We start from the raw sequence: 22,461 nt of genomic DNA on the forward strand, positions 1-22,461 counted from the left end.
GGGTTTGGCCCTCTCATTCATGAGTCCAAAGTTACTCTTTGGCTCATCTATGACTCAGAAAAGAGCTTCATTTGGAAGTGAAGTTGGCAAGGACTTAATTATATTCACACAGCATTCATCCTGTATACATATTTAATGTAACTTATGCTTTCTGATCTGCACAGCAGACCTAGGATCAGATTCACCGGTCCATGTTAGGTTGGTGCAGGACTGTGTAGGAAGAGAAAAGTAAATTTAAACCAGCTTTACATTCCCAATCCATGATCTGCGCATAGATCAGCTCAGCCAAAGGCTACTGTAATTTACATCGGCTGTCCAGAGCCTCAATGACCAGTTTCTGCAGCTGGACACTACCATGGTGCAGGGATGTCCTGACCACATCCTTTACACTGGGGACTAATGAAGGTGGCATAGAACAGCCACACCAGCTTATCACCATCAAGAGATTCCCCTGGCAGCTGCAGCAAGTTAAAGTCTGGCCTCTTGACTGCAATACTGTGCTCTCTTTTATGTGTGTGTAACTCCCACTGACGTTGACTAGAGATCTAGGACATTGACTGGAGAATTTTTTAAAATCAAAGTATGTTCAGATTAGTATTTTACACAGTTATTTATTAATTGCACACTTACCTTGCATTGTTAGGACTGGCTGTTGTGAGATTAGCCAGAGCTATGGCAGCAGCTTCTTTTACCTCTTCATTCTCACTGCTTAGCAACTGAACTAGCTGGGGAATCCCTTTAAAAAAAATAATTGTATGTATGCTGCTTTAAATAACTCATGGGAAACTGTAAAATGATCCTTACAAAATGGAGCTTAATGGAGCTAATTCCATCTCCTCCCCAATTTACTCACCTTGGATTCTAAAAGCATCTTTGCTAGCTAAATTCTCACACATAGCAGAAATAGCTTGAGAAGCAGCAGCTTTAGCACCATCACTGTCAGTTCCCAAAAGGGTTATGAGGCACTTTTCAATCTCTTCTTCATGCAAAATTTTTCTATTTTCAGCTTTCCACAAAACAAACAAAAATAGCATTAATCTTCATAGAAATATGATTGCAAATGAGAAAAATGACATCTATTTGATCTCACACATTTGTTCCTTGCTTTTGATACAAATGAGAGACTGAAGCCTGGTGTGTGACATCACAGTTCAAGGCAATTGCACCTATATTCCTCCCTCATGGTCCACCAAGGGCACTCACTCTAGCTCCTGGCTCCTCAGCTGTCACCTCTCCTGGGCAGAGACCCGCATTAAAAGGGAAGGGATATAAAAAGGATGTATTTTAATAACAAGCTTTAAACCTGAATAGCCAAATTCAGTAGAAAGTTTGTTCCCTGATAGTCTTAAAATCACAGAATTTGTGCAGACTCAGTGATTCAGCTTTCACATTTCTGTCATACTCATTAAGGGATACATTTTTCCCCTCTGTTATTGCTAATAGAAGTCATGTACATGAAATTTAAAGGCAAATATAGAAGTAAAAGAACAATTAAGCTGTGTACTTGATGGTTCCCATACCAGTCACAGTATTATATGGACCAAACAAAAGGCAAGGGCAGATAAAAAAGTGTAACTCTTGGTTCTTCATTAAAATGCAGCTTTAAAGAAAATGTCGAAAGTCTTAGGGCTCAGTCTTGCCCTATGCTGTATTGATATGCCGGGGCAAGGAAGAGTGCATAGGAAATCTCTTCCTATTATACAAGCAGCAGCACAGGATCTTTCCACAGCACTCAAAGGAGGGCTGGCCAACAAGCTTGGAGGCCTCACCTACCTCAGAATAGGTGTGGTCTGAAGTTTAGAGGGCATGTCCAGCTCCCTCCCTTCACCTAGGGATACATGTTGCTGTCAGCAGCCCTGTTCAGGGTAACAATAAAGTGACACCAGAGTGCATCCTCCCTGACTGGCAGGACTCTGTAGCAAAGGAATCACTGGGTAGCATATCTGCTGCTCTTCATCACTGTAATCACTAGCGCCAAGAGCCAACAAAACACTTAAGCAAGTGCATAACCCATGCTTGCGAGTAGTCCCATTGACAGCAACAGGGCAATTTATGTGCTTAAAGTTATGCATATGGGGTAAAATTTTCAAAAGGTCATAAGTGATTCAGGAGCTCAAGTTCCATTGACTTTCAATGGGACAGATATATAAATCACTTGGTCACTTTTGACATTTTTGCCACTACTATTTAAATCCTTTGCTGAATCAGGGCCTAGGGCAAGATGCAGCCCTCAATCTGTGATCTAACTGAAAAAAAGAAGATAATTTTAATATTATTTATAACATTTAAATGCAAACCATAACTCTGGATGTACAAAATAAAAGCCCTGCAAAGGAACTGTATTAAATCCAGAATTTTGTGGCACAACAAAGCAATCTTTAATAGCACAGTGATTAAACTGCCAGTTTGGCCTTATATAAACAGAGCACTGAACTAAAGATGGTGTCCAAAATTTAATAAAATATTTGTGCTGCCTAAATTGCTTTGTTCATACAGTGTAACCCTTTTGTGACATCTTTCCCAACAAAGAAAAGCTAAGGCAAATACCTTTTTGAAGGATGACATGTAAAAAAATAATGGGTTTACTAGCATCACATATATCAGGAAAAAAGCAACTTCAGTGACAGCTGCCAACACCACTTATTTCAGAAACTGACACTGGTTTATAGCTAACTGTTGTAGTCAGAAAATAGATACATGCACCATCATAACAGAGGTACAATTTTCTATTTTAATGAAAGACTATAATTCTTTTTCTCTACCCTGCTGGAAATGTTCTCAAAATCCAGCTGTGTTCACCAAACCTGCAAAGGGCAGATTACTGTATAGTTATAACAGATTTTAATGATGAAGTCACATGCTGACTCAGAATTATAATGTACTATATTGGATTTCTGCCCAAGAAATCATGCACTTACATTTTAATCAGAGGAATAATTGAGTACTACACCAGACACTGTGCATGCTACTAATGCAATGAATTTACAAATGCTGCATGTTCAGTACCTTTACAGTACAAAAAAATCCCCAAAACACAATTGCATACTGCTGATTCTGATTTTCCCCTACACTAGTCCTGGTAATTGCTACTGTTCCACCTTTTCTTCAGCTAAGAAGTTAACTTTAGATCATGAACCTGGTGAGCTGCAATGTATTTAACATCTCCCTCTCTTCCTGGTGCCATGTCTAGGAGCTAATTTATTGGACAAAGTTTCACAGTAGTCCAGTAAAACATGTCGTCCCTTCATCTAACTTTCACTCACCCTAAATCCTAGAGTTTTGAGGCAAATATTCTTATTTTCTTCTCTAACCTCTATTTTTCTAACTTGTTTCATCTACACCAGTGGTCACCAACCGGTTGATCGTGATTGACTGATCCTAGAGGATCTCCCAGTCGATCGCAATCTCCGGCAGTGCAGCGGGGCTGCTGCTAAGATAGGCTCCCTGCCTGCCCAGACCCCACGCCACTCCTGGAAGTGGCCAGTCTGGCCCCGCGGCTCTGGGGGCGGAGGGGCAGGGGTCACCCGTCCGCAGTTGCTCTGGCCTGTAAGCACCATCCCCGCAGCTCCCATTGGCTGGGAACAGGGAGCTGTGGCCTATAGGAGCTGCAGGGGCAGTGCTTGCAGAGAGGGGCAGCCCAAAGGGGCTGCAGGGGTGTGTTGGCCCTTTCCGTGAGCAGCATGGGGCCAGGGTAGGCGGGGAGCCTGCCTTAGCAGCAGCCATGCTGCACCACCAACCGGGAGCTGCCAGAGGTAAGTGCTGCCCAGCGAGAGGCCACACCCTAAGCCTCAGCCCTGAGCCCCCTCTCAGAGCCAGCACCCCAAACCAGCCCTGAGCCCTCTTCCAGAGCCAGCACTCCATACCCCCTCCTGCACTCCAACCCCTTGCCCCAGCCCTGACCCCGCTCCCAGAGCAAGCACCCTGCAACTCCTCCTGTACCCCAACACTCTGTCCCAGTCTGGAGCCGCCTCCTGTACCCAAACTCTCTCCCAGAGCTTGCACCCCTCACCCGCTCCTGCACCCCAACCGCTTGCCCAAGGCTAAGCCCAAAGCTCCCTCCTACACTGCGAACCCCTCAGCCTCAGCGCAGAGCCCACAGCACCTCCCGAAGCCCAACTCCCTACCCCAGCTCGGTGAAAGTGAAGGTGGGGGAGAGCAAGTGACAGAGAAAGGGGGGATGGAGTGAGTGGGGTGGGGTTTTGAGGAAGGGGCGGGGCCTCAGGGAAGGGATGAGGTAGATCCTGGGTGGCTGTCATAGCATTCCTTCTCAGATCTGAATCTTAAGAGTTCAGAAAATGAGATACTAGCACCTGAATCCTCTAAGCTTAATTACCACCTTAGATCTGATAGTGCTGCCACCACCCAAAAATATAGTGTTTTGGGGCACTCTGACCTCCCCAACCTTCCCTGGGGACCCCAAGAACCCAGATCCCTTGGGTTCTTAAAACAAGGAGAAATAAACCATTCCCGCACCTTTTCCCCTCCCAGAATTTCCCTCCCTGAGCTATCCTGAGAGATACTGATCCAACCTCTTAAATCACCATACAGAGAAGCATCTCCTTTCCCTTCCACAAAGAGGCAAACAGATTCAAGGAAAACAGACAGAGATTCTATCTCTCCCCCCTCCCGTCTCCCCCACCCGTTCTGGTGAGTATCCCAATCCCCTGGAATAAAATAAGGGAACAAGAAAAAAAAATCAATCAGGTTCTCTAAAAGAAATCTTTTAATAAAAGAAAGGAAAAAGTAAAGAATTATCTCTGTAACTTCAAGATGTAAATATACAGGATCCTATAGCTTACAGACACCAGAAAGAGACTTTTCCCCCAGTACCAATACAAATCAAAATATTCCCAGCAACTACACATATAAAAGTTAACCAGCCAGATCCACAATTGCAAATAGAGTAAAACAATCAAAAAGCCTAAACCGCCTGTTTTTACTTACTATTTGAAAAGAAACTTAGAGAGCCTGTAGTAATGTCTGGTCTCTCTCAGACCCTCCGAGAGAAGAACACACAACGGACAAAGAACACACACAAAAGCTTCCCTCCACCCAAATTTAAAAGTATCTTGTCTTCTGATTGGTCTTCTGGTCAGGTGTCCAGTTCCCAGCTTGTAACCCTTCACAGGTAGAAGGGACATTAACCCTTAACAATCTGTTTATGATAGCCCCCTCCTACACTGCGAACCCCTCAGCCTCAGCGCAGAGCCCACAGCACCTCCCGAAGCCCAACTCCCTACCCCAGCTGGGTGAAAGTGAAGGTGGAAGAGAGCAAGTGACAAAGAAGGGGGGGGATGAAGTGAGTGGGGTGGGGTTTTGAGGAAGGGGAGGGCCTCAGGGAAGGGGTAAGGTAGATCCTGGGTGGCTCTTAAATTCAAAAAATGATCTTGGACATAAAAAGGTTGAAGACCACTGATCTACACCATATATCGTAGTCTGAAGAAGAGACCAAGCCTTTATATTAAAACCATTGACTGCATTTGTAAAGAAAGATAACAAGAAGGAAGATGCATCATCACTGACAATTATATCCAATGATATAAGATTGTATATGATACAATAATATATTATGAGTAGTTCTTGTCAGAATGTGCTTTAGGAATGTCGTATTGTAGATGTTAGAACAGTAGGACACCAAAATGCAAAAAAAGGTGAGCAAATGGGGAAGAGAGGTATGTGTTTATATTCAAGGAGTAAGTGTGAAAGAAGAAATAAAAATATATTGTAGTTGTAGGAACATAAGTAATCTACTTGGAATGCAGTACACAGAAACCTGTCACAGGACTATGAAAAATGGTGTTTACATTCTTATTGTTCATTTTTTCCCAGAATGTCATAATAAAATAGCAACACTGGAAAAATACATAATGAAAGTCTTAACACAATCTCCTCCTCTCCGATCTATGGTGCCAATCATCAACGTACAGAACTCTCACTGACATTCCATGTGTGGAACTTCCATTGACCGGTGGAGAAAATGAACAGAGATCCATAGTGTGGACTGGAGGGGCAGAGTCACTCTTTTCATATGCATTTGCAATAGAAATAATTGTAAATATTCAATAGGTCAGACTAGGAGGTTATGAGAAGATTTAGATGAGGACACAAGAAACTCTCCACTCTTCCCACCAGAGATATTTTCACATATAGACTTATTTAAGCAGCATCCTCAAGGGCAAAAGCAATGAGTATGTTCTGCATAATTCTGAACTCAATGGTGAATTAAAAAAACCTGTCTGCAAAAATAGGAACCATGCTATGAATAATTATAAAAATATAAGAAAAAACTATCTAATTCCACAGGGATTATTAATCTGCAGGACATTTAAAGTCTATTATGTCCCTGCAACAGGAATTTATACCCTAACTTGCCTGACATTTAGATGAGCAGTTGTAGGTTTAAGAGAGGGAACTAGCCCAATTACTGCTATCCAGGTTTAATCACTGCCAATGAGGAATATTTTCTGACAAACAATGCTTGAGATATCAGGTATCTAAAATCATTAAATAAAAGATAAAGGCCCACATTTTCAGAGGCCAAGATTCCCTTTTTGAAAGCATTTTGTACCCACATATTAGCAGTTTCTATATCTAACTTAGTACCTGTTTGCTATTTTGACCACTAAGATTTGCAACTGCAATTCATTTGTGGAATTATTTCTTCCCAGCACAATTAGTATTCTCAGGCTGGGAAGTGACCCTCAGGCTGGCTGAAAATTCACCCCCATAGGATTTCCATAAGAAATGAACATAGAACTTTAAAAAGTGACATACGATCATAAGCTGCTTTAGTAATTGCCTTTGCTGCATTCTTCTGAATATCAGGAATGGTAGACATTTCTGCAAATGAAAGCAGCTTTTTAAGACCTCCTGTCTGCTGAAGTAGTTGCATAGTATCCACATCCTCAAGACAATTTGCCACCACGGCAAGAGCCTCCACGTGAAGATCATTAAATTCCTAGTAAGAAAAATAAAAAGTCTTCTAATGAGGATTAAAATATCTTTAACTTTTCTACCTTCTAAGATAATTACTATAATTAATTACTGCACATTCTGGTACACAATGAAATCCATTGTGCACCTTTAAAAATATGTTGATGGACTCCACAACCTGTGTTAACATGGAGTTAAGTTTGGTTATAATTATGAAAAAAATGGAAAGACTCACATTGATTTCAATGGGCTTTGGATCAGGCCTTTAGAGAAAACTGGATATCTTAAGGTTTCAAAGAGTTTTACTATATAATTAAGCCTCATGATACTCCCACAAGGGAAAGAAGCATAATTATATTCATTTTACAGATGGTTAGAACTGAGGCAGTAGGTGCTCAAGTGACTTGTTCCAGATCCCAGAGCCAGAGCCACTGCTAGGCATAAGTAGACTAAGCAATTACTTAGGATGCCAAGCAGCTCAAGGGAGCCCCCATTGGCTTTTTTAGTATGTGATGCGGGGGGGCTTATTCCTGCGTAGCACCCCCAGTGGGATAGTATTACCTCTGCCTGGAGCAGTGGAGTATCCAAGTCAGGAATGGAACCTGGAATCATTGGTGTTTAGACTAAATTAAGGGAACAAGATTGGCTCTGAAACTATGCACTAGCACTGGACAAAATACAGAAAATGGAAAATGTCACATAAAATTAAGCCATGTGAATTCTTCTCCTATTTGAAATACTTTGAAAAATGTACAGTAATGTCATTATAAAAAGAGTGTTAACAGAACCAAAATGATAAAACAATAAACACAGCATGAAAACTAGTGATTCTCCCTCTCATTCACTAGGTATAGCTGTAAAAAAAAAAAAAGATTTTGCAACTACCACTTAGATGTGATGAGATCTTATTTTTATCTGAATAAGCTGACAGGATGAAAAACAAAACCAAATCTGCTTCCCAGATGATGATTAATATGAGAGAAACATTTCCTTTACTTTATCAGCTCTCTGCATATTACTGATCAGTACCACAGCAGTGACAAAAACTACCTAGGCTGCTGCTCTTCTTGGGCACCATTCTGCCATCCTTATGTTTAGTACCTCATTCATGAATGACCCATTAATGACACATACTACATTCAGTCTTTTCAAATTAATTATTACTACTCTGGTTACACAAAAGGGGGCAAAAAATTCAAAAGGCACAAATTTATTTTGTTTATATTTTTCAAAGAAATAGCATTAACGAACATTTCTCTGGATTTGGTTTACTCTGTCAATTTGTCAGCTCTTACTTCCCACAACAACAAATTTAAAATGATGACATTCATTTCTCTAGTTGGATGCATGGATGAAGACTGGATACAGAATATCTGAAACACACTTTTTCAAGTTTACATTTATAGTTCATATTTCAAATAAAGTGTACCTTAGTTTCCAGTATCTTAAAAAGATGATCTAATCCTTGGTTTTCTCTCAGTATTATCCTGGTTTCTCTGTCATTGCTAATTATACCAAAGGTTTTGAGAGCTAACAATTGAACAACTGGATATTCAGATTTCAGCAGTTCCAGCAAGGCAGGAATTGCGTTTAGTTCACGAACTGCAGCACGGCTTTGAAAATCCTGCAGTGAAATACCAAACTGAGTAAGTATAATTGATAGCACAACTGTTGGCTTTATATAAAGAGCAAAGACACTCTGATTTCACATATATATTAATGAGCTAATATTCTGCAACTTTTAATTCGGAAGGTTTCATTCCATTTGGGCTAAAAATGGAAATTGAAATAAGTGTTCCACAAAACAATATTCAAAAGAGTCAAAAGAATTTTGCATTACTAAAGTATTAATTATAATGTGTAGTTATGGTTGAGGAGGCTGAAAATATTGATGCTTATCTCAGTCCATATATGGATTTTTTGGAAAAGTTTGATGAAATTTAGTTTGATCATTTCAAGTTATCATAGTGACAAAAAAACTTTTTCACACTTTGAAGCACTTGTCTGGTTTCCTCTCTTAGGCTTCAATAACTAAAAACCTGATTTTGTTTAATATTTCAGCCTTTGCTTATATATCTAATCTATATCTATATTGCTCAATGAAGAGCGTATACTATACCATATTAAAATGGTACAAGAATAAAGTAGTTACAATCTGTTTATAATAGCATATTGCACCTGTGCAGTGTGTAGTTTTCCTTATCAATTTAAGCAAGCACCTGGTGCAATTATCCAGATACACCCTGCAACAAAGTCAGGAAGATAGCAAGAGAGAAGAAACAGCAAAACATGATTCAGAATAAAGACTCGTTCTGATGCCCCAAAAGAGAGAGCCATGAATTTAATTCATTACTGAATTCATTTGCCTAGCCTCTGAAAAGAACTACTGTGCCATTCTTTTGCTAAGCAACATATGGGTGACATTAGTGCTGATTGTGAAAGTAGTCAATTACAATACCTTCCTCCCATATGGAAAAAAAACTGACAACAGTTTTCCTCTATATTTAGGAATAAGTTCAAAATCATTGCCGTGGACTTGTTTGTAAGAATAAGGCAAGATGCAATTTTAATCATCCTATCTGTGCAGTTTTAGATAGACAGACATTTCTGTAACCCTTAGTATGGGGGTAAAGACTTGCCAAATGAAAAAGCAAGATTTTTATTTCAACAAACGTTTTTGGGTCTGATTCTGATCTTGCTCACACTGGTGCAAATCAAGAGTAACTGAGCTGAAGTCAAAAGAGCTATAGTAAAGTAAAACTATAGCTGAAACTGAGATGAGACTCAGACCCTTTGAAATTAAGTGATTCTTTAATAAATTGATAAATTCTAGATATTACAGGAATAGAGCCAGATATTTTAAAGTGATTAATCTCTAGAAAAGAAATAAAAATACAATGCTTATCTGCCTCTGTAATTACCTGTACGAGGTGATAGATGCATTCGACAGAGTTCTTCTTAACATCAGGATCAGGGCTACTTAGCAATCTGATAAGTGGTTCTAGTCCACCTTGCTCAAATATTTGCACTTTACTGGTATATTCAACTGCCATATGTGCTAGGCAAAGACTGGCAAACTCATGGACAACTATATCTTCTACAGGGTGAAAATAAAATTAGGTTTTGTTCAATAGAATATATGCGCATTCATCCATTGGGTTAAAATATTATTTGAAAGTCAATAAACATTAGCTGTTAACCTTACCTTACATTGCTATAAATATGCTGTTCAATCTACATAACATATCTTAATACTCAGTAAATTACTGAATTGTGGCTATAAAAGCATTAGGTCAATCACTTATCTAATGTGTTATGACAAATCATAACTTACAAGAAAGCTTTTTATTAAATTGCCTAATCAGACAGTGAAAGTAAATTACTTTTGACAGTATTTTTTCACAAAGGAGCACTGCAGGTTACCTTCTGGCGCCAGCCGAGCTATGACTGAATTTGTGACATCTAGCTCTCTTAATAATTTTCTGACGTCATCTACAATGACAGAAAAATAAATATGAAGATTTTTGTGTGGTTAGATGGAAATAATGTAGAAATACAGCTGATGCACAGAATGAAAAGCAAGGTGAAAACTAAATGAGGTTGCTTAATGCTACTCCCTGATCATGAGAAACTGACTTATGCCTTCTCTACACTTAAAAATTAGATTGATCTAGCTATGTTGCTCAGGACTGTGAAAAATTTTGTGCCCTGAGCACCATAGTCAGGTCATGTTAACCCCTGGTATAGATGGAACTAAGTCAACAGAAGACTTCTTCTGCCAACTTAGCTACCGTCTCTTAGAGAGCTGGATTAACTACATCACTGAAAAAACCCTCATTCAATGTGGGAAGCATCTACACTATGGTGCTACAGCAGCACAGCTGCAGTGTCATAGCTGTGCCACTGTAGAGGCTATAGTATAAATATCGCTATAGCTAGGAGAGATATATAACTTGGATCCTAGTGAGATGGTAATGGGCAGAGTGAACATATGACAGACGGAGCCTTGCAAATATCAAAGTGCATACAATTTTTAAAGAAGACATTCTTTATTGTTTTGATTTACAGATACATCCCCAAGATTCATGAAATATTCCATCAAAAGACGCAGGAAAAGGAGAGGCTACTCACCTTGTGCAGTAACTTAAGTTCTTCAAGATCTGTGTCCCTGTGGGTATTCTGCTTTAGGTGACTCATTATCAGTAACCCTTTAAGAAGGTAGGCGTTTCGGAACAGAGTCTGAAGAAAGAACTGTTACCTACTGCATATGATCTTGCAGCGTGAACTCAAGCATAGTCATCAGAAAACATGTGAACTGAGGACCATGTTGCAGATCTGCAAATTTCAGCAACCAGAACATCTTTGAGTAGGGCTAGAGATGTAGACTGATCTAGTAGAGTCAGCAGTCACTCTTAGGGGAGGTGTAATCTCAGCGAAACCAAAACAGGCAATAATGCATCCATAGGTCCATTCAGAAAGCCTCTGAGTGGTAGGTCTTAGGGAGCACCTGTCTGCAATAGAAACACAGTTTAGGGGGCTTGCTGAATGGCATAGTTCTGTCCAACTAAAAGGCTAATGCCCTCTTAACATCTAATATATGAAAGGCAGACTAACGTGCAGACTGATGAGGCTTAGAAAAAAACCCTGGAAAGTGAATAGTTTGGTTGATATGAAATTCAGAAGACACTTAAGGTAAAAACTGTAGCTGGGATCATAAAGATACCTTATTCTTAGAGAACAACGTGTAAGTAGGATCTGTCATTAGAGCCTCTCATCATCCCAATCCTTTGAGCAGAAGTAACAGTCATGAAAAAGGCCATCTTCATAGGCAGATGTATCAGTGAGCATGTAGCTAGTGGCTCAAAGGACTGTTCCATGAGACGATTAAGAATGAGGTTTAGATTCCAAAGTGGTGTAGGGACTCTAATCTGTGGAAAAAGACTGATAAATCCTTTTAGGAATCTCACTGTGGTCAGAGGAGCAAACACTGAGAAACCTTCTACTGGCACATGGAAAGCTGCTGTCACCGCTAAACCTTGACAGAACTCACAGAATGGCTTGAATTTTTCAATTCCAACAGGTAATCCAAGACTCAGGAAAGAGACGACTGGACAGGAGAAAGATGATGGTTACACGAAGATTATATCTTCTCCATTTCTTGTATGATGTCTTGTAGATTCCTTTCTGCTATTTAAAAGTACATTTTGTCCTTTGATGAGCAAGTGACTTCTAGTCCCAAGAACCATTCAGGAACCAATCTTGCGATTTCAGAACATTCAGACTGAGGTGAAGCATCTGACCCACATCTTGAGACAACAGTTGCAGTTTGATCGGGAGCTGTCACAGAAAGCAAGTGGTGAGTTTGATGAGGTAAAGAAACCAAACTTATCTTGGCCAAGTTAGTGCAATCAAAATAACTTTGGCTTGGTCTTGCCTGATCTTAATAAGGACCTTTAAGAGCAATGGAGTTGGAGTATATGCATAAAAAGATGTTTTGTCCATGTAATGAGGAAAGCATCTCCTAGAGACTGGTACCCCATTGGAACAGAATTTCCTGCACTTTGTTTTGGCTACTGTGGCAAAATGATTGACTTCTGAAAATCCCCAAGCTAGGAATATTTTGTTGAGGACTCGAAATTCCAACTCCCATTTGTAATTTAAGGAGAAATTTCTGCTGAGGTTGTCCACCATGTTGTTTTGTATGCCCAGGAAGTAAGAAGCCGAGATGACTATCTGATTGGCTGTGCACCAGTTCCAAAGTTTTACTGCTTTGGTGCAGAGTGAGGGGGAAACGCACTCTGTCCTGGTGATTCACATAATACATGCATGCTATGTTGTCTGTCATGATCTTGATGGACTTGTTTTTTAATAGGGGAAGAAAGTGGAGGCAAGTATTTCTGATCACTCTTAACTTCAACAGATTGATGTGCAAGCACTGTTCCTATTCTGACCATTTGCCTGGGTCTGCGTGAGGACCCAAATGTGTTCCCCATTCCAAGAGGGAAGTGTCCAATGTTATTATGACTGTTGGGGAATTCTGGTTGAACAGGATTCCTGCACAAACCAGTGAATGACTGTAGGACCTGGCTGGATACAGACACCTTATTGTTCAAGCTATGTTTGTTGGGTATATAAACTATCCTGAGCCACCCCTGGAGACATGAAAGATGCAACCTGATGTTTTGGGTCACAAAAACTCAAGTTTCCATGTGTCCCAGTAGTTGCAGACATGCCCTTGCTGGAACCTGAGGGCTGAGCTGCATTTTTGGAATAAAGTCCTTCAAAGCAAAGAACCTGTCAAGAGGAAGATAAGCTCTGCCTGTTACTGAATCTGGAAACATTCCAAAAACAATTGTTGTGTAAGTGTCAATATTGATTTCTCAAGATTTATATGCAGACCTAGACTTTGGAATAGTGAAGTTGTTGTTTGAGCTGCTGACCAAACCTCTGATATGATTGACCCTTGAGGAGCCAGTTTTGAGGTAGGGAAAAACAGTTATTCCTGAACAACATGGTATGACCACCATGATTTTTAAGAAAGCTCCTGGGGCAGATGACAAGCCAAAGGGTAGGACATAGTACTGGTAATGATTGTGATTGAATGTGAAATGAAGAAATCTTTTGTGAGAGGGGTGAAACTCTATTTGAAAATAGGCATCTTTGAGATCAAGGATCGCAAACCAATTCCCTAATTCCAGGGAGGGAATTATAGCTGTTAGGGAAGCCATACTGAATTTAAGATGTCAATATGCTTGTTCAATTGTCTGATATCTAATAATGGTCTCCAACCCCCATTATTCTTGAGTATCAGAAAATATCTTGAATAGAATCCTTTTCTTCTGTATTGAGGTGGGACTGATTGTATGGCTCCTAGAAGCAATGAGATCTTCTGTCTCAGCAATTGATAGTGAGAGGGTCCCTGAAGAGGGCCGGGGGTTGGAAGGGCAGGATGGAGATAATTTGGATAGTATAAACCAAAGTAATGGCCTCCAATATACATTTGTCTGACATTACAGTCCCTCATGCTTCCTGAAAAAGACAGAGGAAGTGTCCGAATTGAGGAAGGGGGTTGTATCATGCAGCTGAAAAAACCTGGTCATTGGGTGGTTTGGACTCTCAGCCAAACCATCTAAACTGGTGTTTGGACAATGTTGAAGGTTGGCATGAAGCAGTAAAGGTAGTTCTAGGCTTTTTCTTTGAAAATCTCAACCTCTTACCAGTGGTATTGGTGGCCTACAGAAGGCGAAAAATTGAGCAGGGCAAGATATTTGTGCTGAGACCTGCTAAATGTTCTCTCATTTGCAAGCTGCTCCAGAATCCTTTAGGATATGAAGCGAGTCATTCGTGAAGTCTTCAAAAAGCTTGTGGCCATCAAAAGATAAATCTTCAATGGTCGATTGAACCTCCTGTGGAAACTCAGACAACTGAAGCCAGGAAGCTCACACCATTGCTATGGAGGTGGAAATAGACCTGGCTGCAGTATCCGTCACATTGAGTGAAGACTTCAGTGAAGTTTTTGCTAAGCTGACCCTCCTTTATTATGGCTCTGAACTGTTCTTGATGTTCCTGTGGTAAATGGTCAATAGAAGCATTAAGCTTCTGTAGTTCAGATAGACATATTTTGACATCAGCGCCTGGTGGTTAGCTATCCTAAACTGAACATTTCTGGTCCTTATCATAAGGGGTAGGTTTTTGGGTATGTTGCCTTCCCCTTTCATTGACTGGATTCATGACTAAATAATTTGGTGCTGGATAAGAAAATAAAAACTCAGAATCTCTGGCTGAGACATAATATATTTTTATCAGCCCTCTTGCATAGGGAGGGAGGCATTGCTGTAATTTGCCAGATGAACCTGGCTGGCTCAAAGAGTGCTTCATTAATTGGCATACCACCCATGCTGAGATAGAGGTGTGTGATATGTTCAGAAGCTTGTGATGGGAATCCAGGACTTCTTCCAGGGGAATTTTCAGAGTGTCAGTAACCTACTTCATCAGGTCCTGGGATTGTCTCATCAGCTAATGGTGGTGGTGGTGGCATTACTGCCTCATTTGCTGATGATAGGGGGTAACCTCCTTGTCTGCCCTTGCCTCTTGCTCCTCAAAGGTATCCCTGGGCTCAGAATGGGGAGGAGGAATGGATGGTACCAGGAAAAAGTCTTCTGTGTTCCCTGTGAAACTGAGTTTAGGTCCCTCAAAATTGCAAGGGGATCCCAGTAAGGCAAATAAGGAAGACCATAAGGCATGGGGGGAGGTATCCAACACTGGTCATCCCAAATGTTGGAAGGCAGGGGTCTGGTGTCCTGCCTTTGTTACATCTGTAACAGAGAATAACTTCTCCTGGACTACATCGGAGAGCCTCGAACAGTAAGTTCAGAATCTGAGTCAGAATGCTTCTCTATATATTGTATCTGTGGTGACATCCTCTCCTCATGGGTAGTGGAAGATGAAGAAGAGGTAGATCTCATGGAAACATGAGCAGGCCATGACCCAGTCAACCTTGCTACCGAGAGATGTCCAGAGGTTGCAAGGAGTGGAGATTTGAGTTCATTCAGTACCAAATGGTTTTTCGGGTACTGGAATTCCTGCAGTACTGGCAGCACAACAGAACTCAATACCAACCCCAATGATGTTGTAGAAGCTGTTGTGCGAGGCACTGACATCTGTACCAAGGGGGTTGAGGATTCCATTGAAGCCAGTCTCTTGGTAATAATCTTCGGTACTGAGCCCTTTACTCCTGAGGAATGGAACTTAGTTGAATTCTTAGAATTCTTCATGGTACCTGAAGTACTCAGAGCCTCACTAGCACTCCTCTGGGGGTCTGAGGTTTCCAATGACCAGATCTTCTTTGATGAGGAACTCTGTTCTGCTCCTGTTCTCCCTTCCTTATACTTTGAGTAGGAAGCTCTCAGTGTCACAGTTATAGGCACCTCTCTCATAAAGAGTGTTGGAGACTGCAGGTTTGATGCCTTCTTCCCCTTGGAAGCTCTTGGTGACCATGATCTTGATGACGGGAACTGACAGAAGCGGAGGATCCCTGTACTCGGGGGTTCTCTGCCCCTTGTTCAGCAGCCAGTATCCAGGCTTGCTCCATCTTTAACAGCCTATACTTTATTTCCCTGTTCTTCTGGGATCTTCCTTTAAAAGAAGAGCAGATCTTACACTTGCTGGGAACGTGAGAGTCTTCCAAACAACGAATGCATTGGGAGTGCCTGTCACTAAAAGGAATTGCTTCTTGACAAGAAAGGCACCTTTCAAAAGTCTGGGGAGCCTGATATCCCTGAAAGGAGAAAATTTGTTCAAGCCTCTCCATAGAGGAAAAAGAAAAAAACAAATTTTTTGAAGAAAAGAACAAGGGAGATCAAATGTTCCTACAACTGTAAGCTACTAAACCTGCTATTATAGGGACTAATTGTAGAAGCTAAAACACTAATACAGGATGGAAGAGGTGCACAATAAACTGACACATGCTAGACTCCATTTCTGGCCGAAGATAGTGGAGAAGAACTGAGGGCAGTTAATCCATGAATCCCTATACTATGCGCACACGCAGAATTCATGTTGTCCACAGGCATCCTTGCTTCCTGCAGAAAATGACTTTCTGATGGGGAAGCAAAGGGAAACCGCAACAGCGGTCACACACTCCTCCCCAGCAGTGTGGGCATGTCATTTTGGGCACCCAGAGCAGCCAGTGGAGAGATAAATCACTGCAGAGGGTGAGAGGGGAGGAAGTGGGCCTGGAGATGCTCCAGCCACTGGCTCCTACCCTGCGCCAGGCTTAGCTCCTTTTCCCCTGCAAGAAATGTCCGGGACTAGGTCAGACCTACCTCCAGAAACCTCCTCCAGCTGCAGGAAGCTCTGCATATCCCCCTGCTTACTGCCCGCATTGCTCCTCAGCCACCATGGGCAGGGTAACTGTACGAGGAGCTGTTCCTCTGTCCACCCAACCCCTAAGCACCCGGACCTGCCATACCTAAGCCCCAGTGCTGAGCTCACCCCTCCACACCCCTAATCCCCACCCTGCCAAGCCCCACCCCCTTGCATCCAGATCCCCTCTGAGCCCTTCCCTCATTTACCAAGAACCCCGCCCCCCACTGGCTGCCTGCACCCAAAGTGTCCCATACAGAATCCTCTCACCCCACACCTGGATCTCCCCACACTAAGCCCCTCCACACTTGAATCCTGCTGAGCTGAGCCTGCTTGTCCCACACCTGGATCAGGGGCCAGAGCTGGGTGTGCATGCAAGATTCTGTCCCTCTCACTTGCTATCTTGGTGCACCTGATGTGGAGGGGCAGGAAACTGGGGTGTTTCTGGGACAGGCCTGGCCCTTGCACTGTGTCAGGATTGGGTGCAGCCTCACCGCCAATTCCATATTTTGAGGAGGGCTGCAGTGTGATCTCCCACCTCCATGCAGCCAGTGGCCTGTGTTCCCCACTGCCATGCTGGAGCCTGCACATTTATTAGTGACAAATAAAATAAGCAGAATTTTAAAATATGGTGTGCAGAATTTTTTTTTGCGCAGAATTCCATCAGGAGTACGATACAGCCTCAGTACAGGGCAAGAGGATGTGTAGGGTGCATGAGCAGGCCAATCAGGCACTGCTATCAAAAATCTCCAATCAAAGGTGCAGGGGTACATGCATACTTAATGTGGAGCATCCACAGGCACACTGATCAAAGAATACTTGCTTCTGACAAGTTATTCAACTTACTAGTTATTGCAAAGATTTAGGCAGCAGACACCCAAACCTAACCTTTGGAATAAACAACAATTTGTTGTTTGGCAAGGATTAAGGATTTTTTTATTGCCCTAAAATAATCTTTGAAGAATTTGTTTTTCAAAGTAATCATTTTCTAATTTCCTGATGACAGAGCACACATAGCAAATTCCATATGTGATTCTCAAAAAATGTAATTTTTGTGGGTTCTGTAAAAACTATGACAAAGACATTTTGAGAGAGACTTTTAAAAGACATTATTGTTGACCTTTTGCTTAGCATAAACACAGCCAACAGGAGACACAGATTCAAGAGCTGACTTGAGACACTTACTCTTTGAGACAGTCAATACCATAATATTATGATGCTGTGTTGCAGCCTATCAACATGTCACAGTGTTCATGTTTGTACTGGAGGAGAAACAGTTAGAGGCGAACCTCCATAAAGGGAAAGGACCTAGATGTTTACAGGGGCAGATTCTTCAGACCCAGCCTTAAGGCAATTGTTGGTGCACCAGAAATGGGAATGTGTTCCAAAAATAAGGGGCAGTATGGAAGAAGGCATGATGATGAAAAGGGGAACAGCTTCCAATGGGAGTCAGTGAGAAAGAAGCTTGCTACGGAGCAAAAGAGCCAAGAGGAAGAGTAGGAAGAAACCAGAGCAGAAATGTAAGCAGGTGGGGAGCTGTGCAGTACCTTGAATGTCAGAACCAGAAGCTAGAACTTGGTATGGAAAGCAGAGGGCAGACAGTGAAAAGATTTAAATAGGGCATGACAGGAAACAAAGTTGGTCAGGTTACTTACAAATAGGGTGACCGGATGTCCCAATTTTATAGGTGCTGATTCTGGGGTCTTTTCTTTTTATACAGGCTCCTAAACCCTCCACCCCATCCCGATTTTTCACATTTGCTGTCTGGTCATTCTACTTACAACAAAGTGACATTGTCTGTGATACTAGCAGGATGAAAACTTATAAGGGACTGTAAAAATACTATTTACTTATATCTTCTTCATTTTCTTAGATAACTTATTTAACCATAGCTTTTGCTGGGGATGGTAAGCAGTAGCTAATTCTTTTTCTTCTACTTTCTATAAAAGGGAAGTTATCAAGCCTTTTTAGACATGCTAGAATTCCAGTAGCTAGCCATTGGAATTTAGACCTAATTATCACATCAGTATTAAGTTATTTGGGTTGAAATGCATTTCTGGTCTAACTATATCACAGGCAATTGAGTTAGACCAGAGATAAATTTGGTCCTTTGTGGCTTTTTTTTTAGTGTAGGTATTTTTCATATTAGCAAAGAAACAAACGTTAGTAGGATGTTTTAATTTGTATCCCAGTTTCCTTTCACGCCATCTATATCTGCATCAACTGTATTTCTACAAAATGCAATTTAATGACAAAAATTAAAAACTGAGGACTCTTACTGTTAGAAGCCATGATCCCAAATACCATGATGGCATTTCTGCGCACAAGTGGGTCTTCATGTGAGACTAGTTTAAATAAAGGCTCCACAGCTCCAAGACTAAGGAGGGTCACTTTGTTTTCATCACCTAAACAGTAATTAGGTTTAAATTCCTATATGAATTATTGAAAATACCTTAGACCAGAATGCAACAAAAAGCAATTAATACTAATGCAATATACATATATATATAAATATAAGGTATTATTGATATCAATGTCTTTATTGGATTACAGAATATATTTCAAATAGTACCAAAATGATCTAAAATAAAGCAGTCTAACATAACACTGTCATTAAAATTCTTTGATGGAATTATAGCCCTAAACACTGCAGTATTAAACATAATAGACCACATGTAAATAAAAAAATGTATGGTTCACATAGATGTGATGTCACATCCAGGTCTGGATTAAAGCATAGGCACTAAAGGCCCAGGTCTAAGACCTCAGCTCTTGGAGTCATATGATCACCTCAGACTCCTTATGAAAATATAAAGTAAGTTTCTAGCTCATATGATTGTGAAGAAAAGTTTGAAAACATGAACCAAGTGTAACTGCTTGTCTTCAGAGAGCCTGAAACAACAGCTCTGAAAGTTGTGCACTGCCCTATGCATCTCAATGGGGTGTTGATCCAAGGTGCACTAGGCTGAAGGGATACCACCAACACCAACCTAACAAAAGAGCAAGGAACAAGCAAGATCCATGTTATTAACCCAGGGGTTCCCAAAGTTTTGCTGGCATGACCCCACTTTAATGAAGTTTTTCCTGCTGGAACCCCAGACAGCATGGAGGACACCATTTTGAAGAGCAAACTGACGTTCTCTGTACAGTATGACCATACACACTCCATACATATGAACTCACATTGTGCAGAGGACCACATTTTGTAAAGCAAAATGGTGTCCTCCATACATCATGACTGTGCAAGCCCCGTACGTGCAAGGTCATACTATGTGGAGCAAAATGACGTCCTCTGCACAGTAGTGATTGCCATGACCCCATCTGCTGATAGCAATTTGTATGGAGAGTACTGCTCAGTCCCTGCAGCCTCCAAAGGCAATATACTCAGTCACTCTGGGGGGATGGAACATGCACAGTCCAATCACACAGAAGAGCCATGCACAGATGGGCTTGCTCAATACAAAGAATCATTTTACAATTCAGCAGACAAGTTGTATAATATCTCGACTGGGCATGTGCAAACTGAGGTTTTTCAAGGCTCATTCATATCTTGTCGAATTTGGGTGATTTTTCACAGAAATAACAAATTCCTGACATTAGAGCAAACTCACTTCCCTTAATCAAATTTCAAGTCCTTGTTCCAAAACAGCAAGGTGCTACAACTTCACCAAAAAACTATACAATCAGTATGTTAATTAGTCAAAACAATATATTTTCTCTTAATATAGCTCGTGGAAATGCCTTTTGGAAAGTTCCAGCAAAAATAAGATTCAGCCTGAGACAGACATCTAGCATGGAAAAGTTCAGCCCAAGTGGTTAAAGTCTGGCAAAGTTATAAAAACTGAAAACCAAGTCTTATAATGGGAAGCGCTGGGCAAGCTTAACAAATCCATTTCTGGAAAAGCCACAAACAGAATGAGCCATTGGGTAGTTTTGCATGGCAGAATAAAAGTATCAAAGCGTCTGAGATGGGAGTGGGCACCATCAGGGAACATGGCCCTGGGAAAGTTAGCTGCAGAGAAGGTGAAAGTAACCTGGGGAGTCAAATTCTTGTACAATATGCAGGCCTGTGGTATAATACAAATAAATAACCACATTAATTGCTTCCTAATTGAAACTGAGAATTCAAACCTTCATTTAAAAATGGTTGTCAAATGTGAATCAAATGGAAACAGATGTACTGGCATTTGCCTGTGTCTGCAGACAAACTAAAACAACAGCTCTGAGGTAGACTGTCACAGCCCTTAGTTGGCTGCACAGAAGAGGAGGGGAGTAAAGCCCGCCCTTTCTCCTCTTTGTAGCCTTGCTTAGATTATGCCTCTGGCCACAGGGGACAGTGTAGGGACTGCTTATCTAACCATCCCCACTTAGCCCACGTCCAGACTAACCTGCGGCATCGGCGGGTTAAAATCGATTGCTCGGGGATCGATATATCGCGTCTAGTCTGGACGCGATGTATCGATCCCCAAGCGCGCTTACATCGATTCCAGAACTCCATCAACCCGAACGGAGTTCCGGAATCGACACGGAGAGCCGCGGACATCGATGCCGCGCCGTCCAGACGGGTGAGTACCTCGATTTTAGAAATTCGACTTCAGCTACGTTATTCCCGTAGCTGAAGTTGCGTATCTAAAATCTATTTTAATACCTAGTCTGGACGTGGCCTTAGAGGAGATGGGCAGGGAGGGAGGGGAGAGTGCTCTGTCCCTACTGTGTGTTGTCCAGAGTAGCTGACCAGGCACACAATGAGGAGACAGCTGCTCCATTAAAAGGCATGAAATAACTTACTCTACTGCAAGCAAGTGGGAGCAGAGAAGGAATTGTTCTTGGGGCAGCCCCACCACACACCAGGGGTATGTCTTCACTCAAGGAGTAACTCCTGTTATCAGCACTCAAGTTACTCATCTCAAGTTAGCCTAATTCAAGTGAGAGCAGCCACACTGTGAAGTAACACTCAAGCTGCTGTGTCTGCACTGCTGCTGTACTCACTCATGTGTGGTGCTAAGACTACTGGGAGCACAGCCTGTGGTTCTTAGCACTGGAGTAAGCTGAGATGCTCCATCAATTATTTCCCAGCGAATTGTGGAAGAACTTGTCTGTCCCTTCAGGGCACATGGGGCAGGGGGACAGGACTATGGGATGGCACTAGAGGACGAGCAGCACTTGTGGAGCTAGCCTGTGTCCACACTGCAGAGTTGTCATGTTAGCAGCTGGTGAACTGCGCTTACTCAGGTTTTAGCCTATACTCCCTCTAGCCAACTCAAATTAATGGCACCAGTGAACCATTTTTTGTGTGTGGATTGGACTGAAGTTATTACCTGAGTTAACTCTGCAGTGAAGACAAGTCCCACTACCTAGAATATGTCTCCACTGCTATCGGGGGTCTGACTGCAGCTCCGGTAAGCATACGTGCACTAGCTTTAATCTAGCTAGTGCAGCTAAAACAGTGCACATGCAATGTCATGGACCATGATGTGGGCTAGAAAAGTGAGCATGTACCTAGGTTTCTAGGTGGGCTTGTACAGCCTATGCTGCATCTTCACTGCTATTTTTAGCTGTGCTGGATAGATTAACGCTCACACAAATATGCCTACCTGAACCGTAATGACATCTCCAACTGCAGTGTAGACACACCCCTATTCAGGGCTGATTGCAAAAGTACGC

At 41.7% G+C, this 22,461-nt stretch overlaps 1 protein-coding gene across 3 annotated transcripts in view; it reads right to left on the bottom strand.

Annotated features, from left to right (window-relative positions):
• ARMC3 (armadillo repeat containing 3) overlaps positions 1–22,461 on the bottom strand; it is an 89,781-nt gene that overhangs the window by 40,671 nt on the left and 26,649 nt on the right. For all 3 annotated transcript variants that reach the window (XM_030550375.1, XM_030550374.1, XM_030550373.1), the window contains 7 exons: positions 19,077–19,202; positions 10,357–10,425; positions 9,855–10,030; positions 8,363–8,557; positions 6,775–6,958; positions 854–1,006; positions 631–736 (listed from right to left, as the gene is read on the bottom strand). In XM_030550375.1, coding sequence (XP_030406235.1) covers positions 631–736; positions 854–1,006; positions 6,775–6,958; positions 8,363–8,557; positions 9,855–10,030; positions 10,357–10,425; positions 19,077–19,202 — 1,009 coding nt within the window. The remainder of the gene's footprint in view (positions 1–630; positions 737–853; positions 1,007–6,774; positions 6,959–8,362; positions 8,558–9,854; positions 10,031–10,356; positions 10,426–19,076; positions 19,203–22,461) is intronic.

The sequence above is a fragment of the Gopherus evgoodei genome, chromosome 2 (assembly GCF_007399415.2).
Source record: "Gopherus evgoodei ecotype Sinaloan lineage chromosome 2, rGopEvg1_v1.p, whole genome shotgun sequence".
NCBI lineage: Eukaryota > Metazoa > Chordata > Testudines > Testudinidae > Gopherus > Gopherus evgoodei.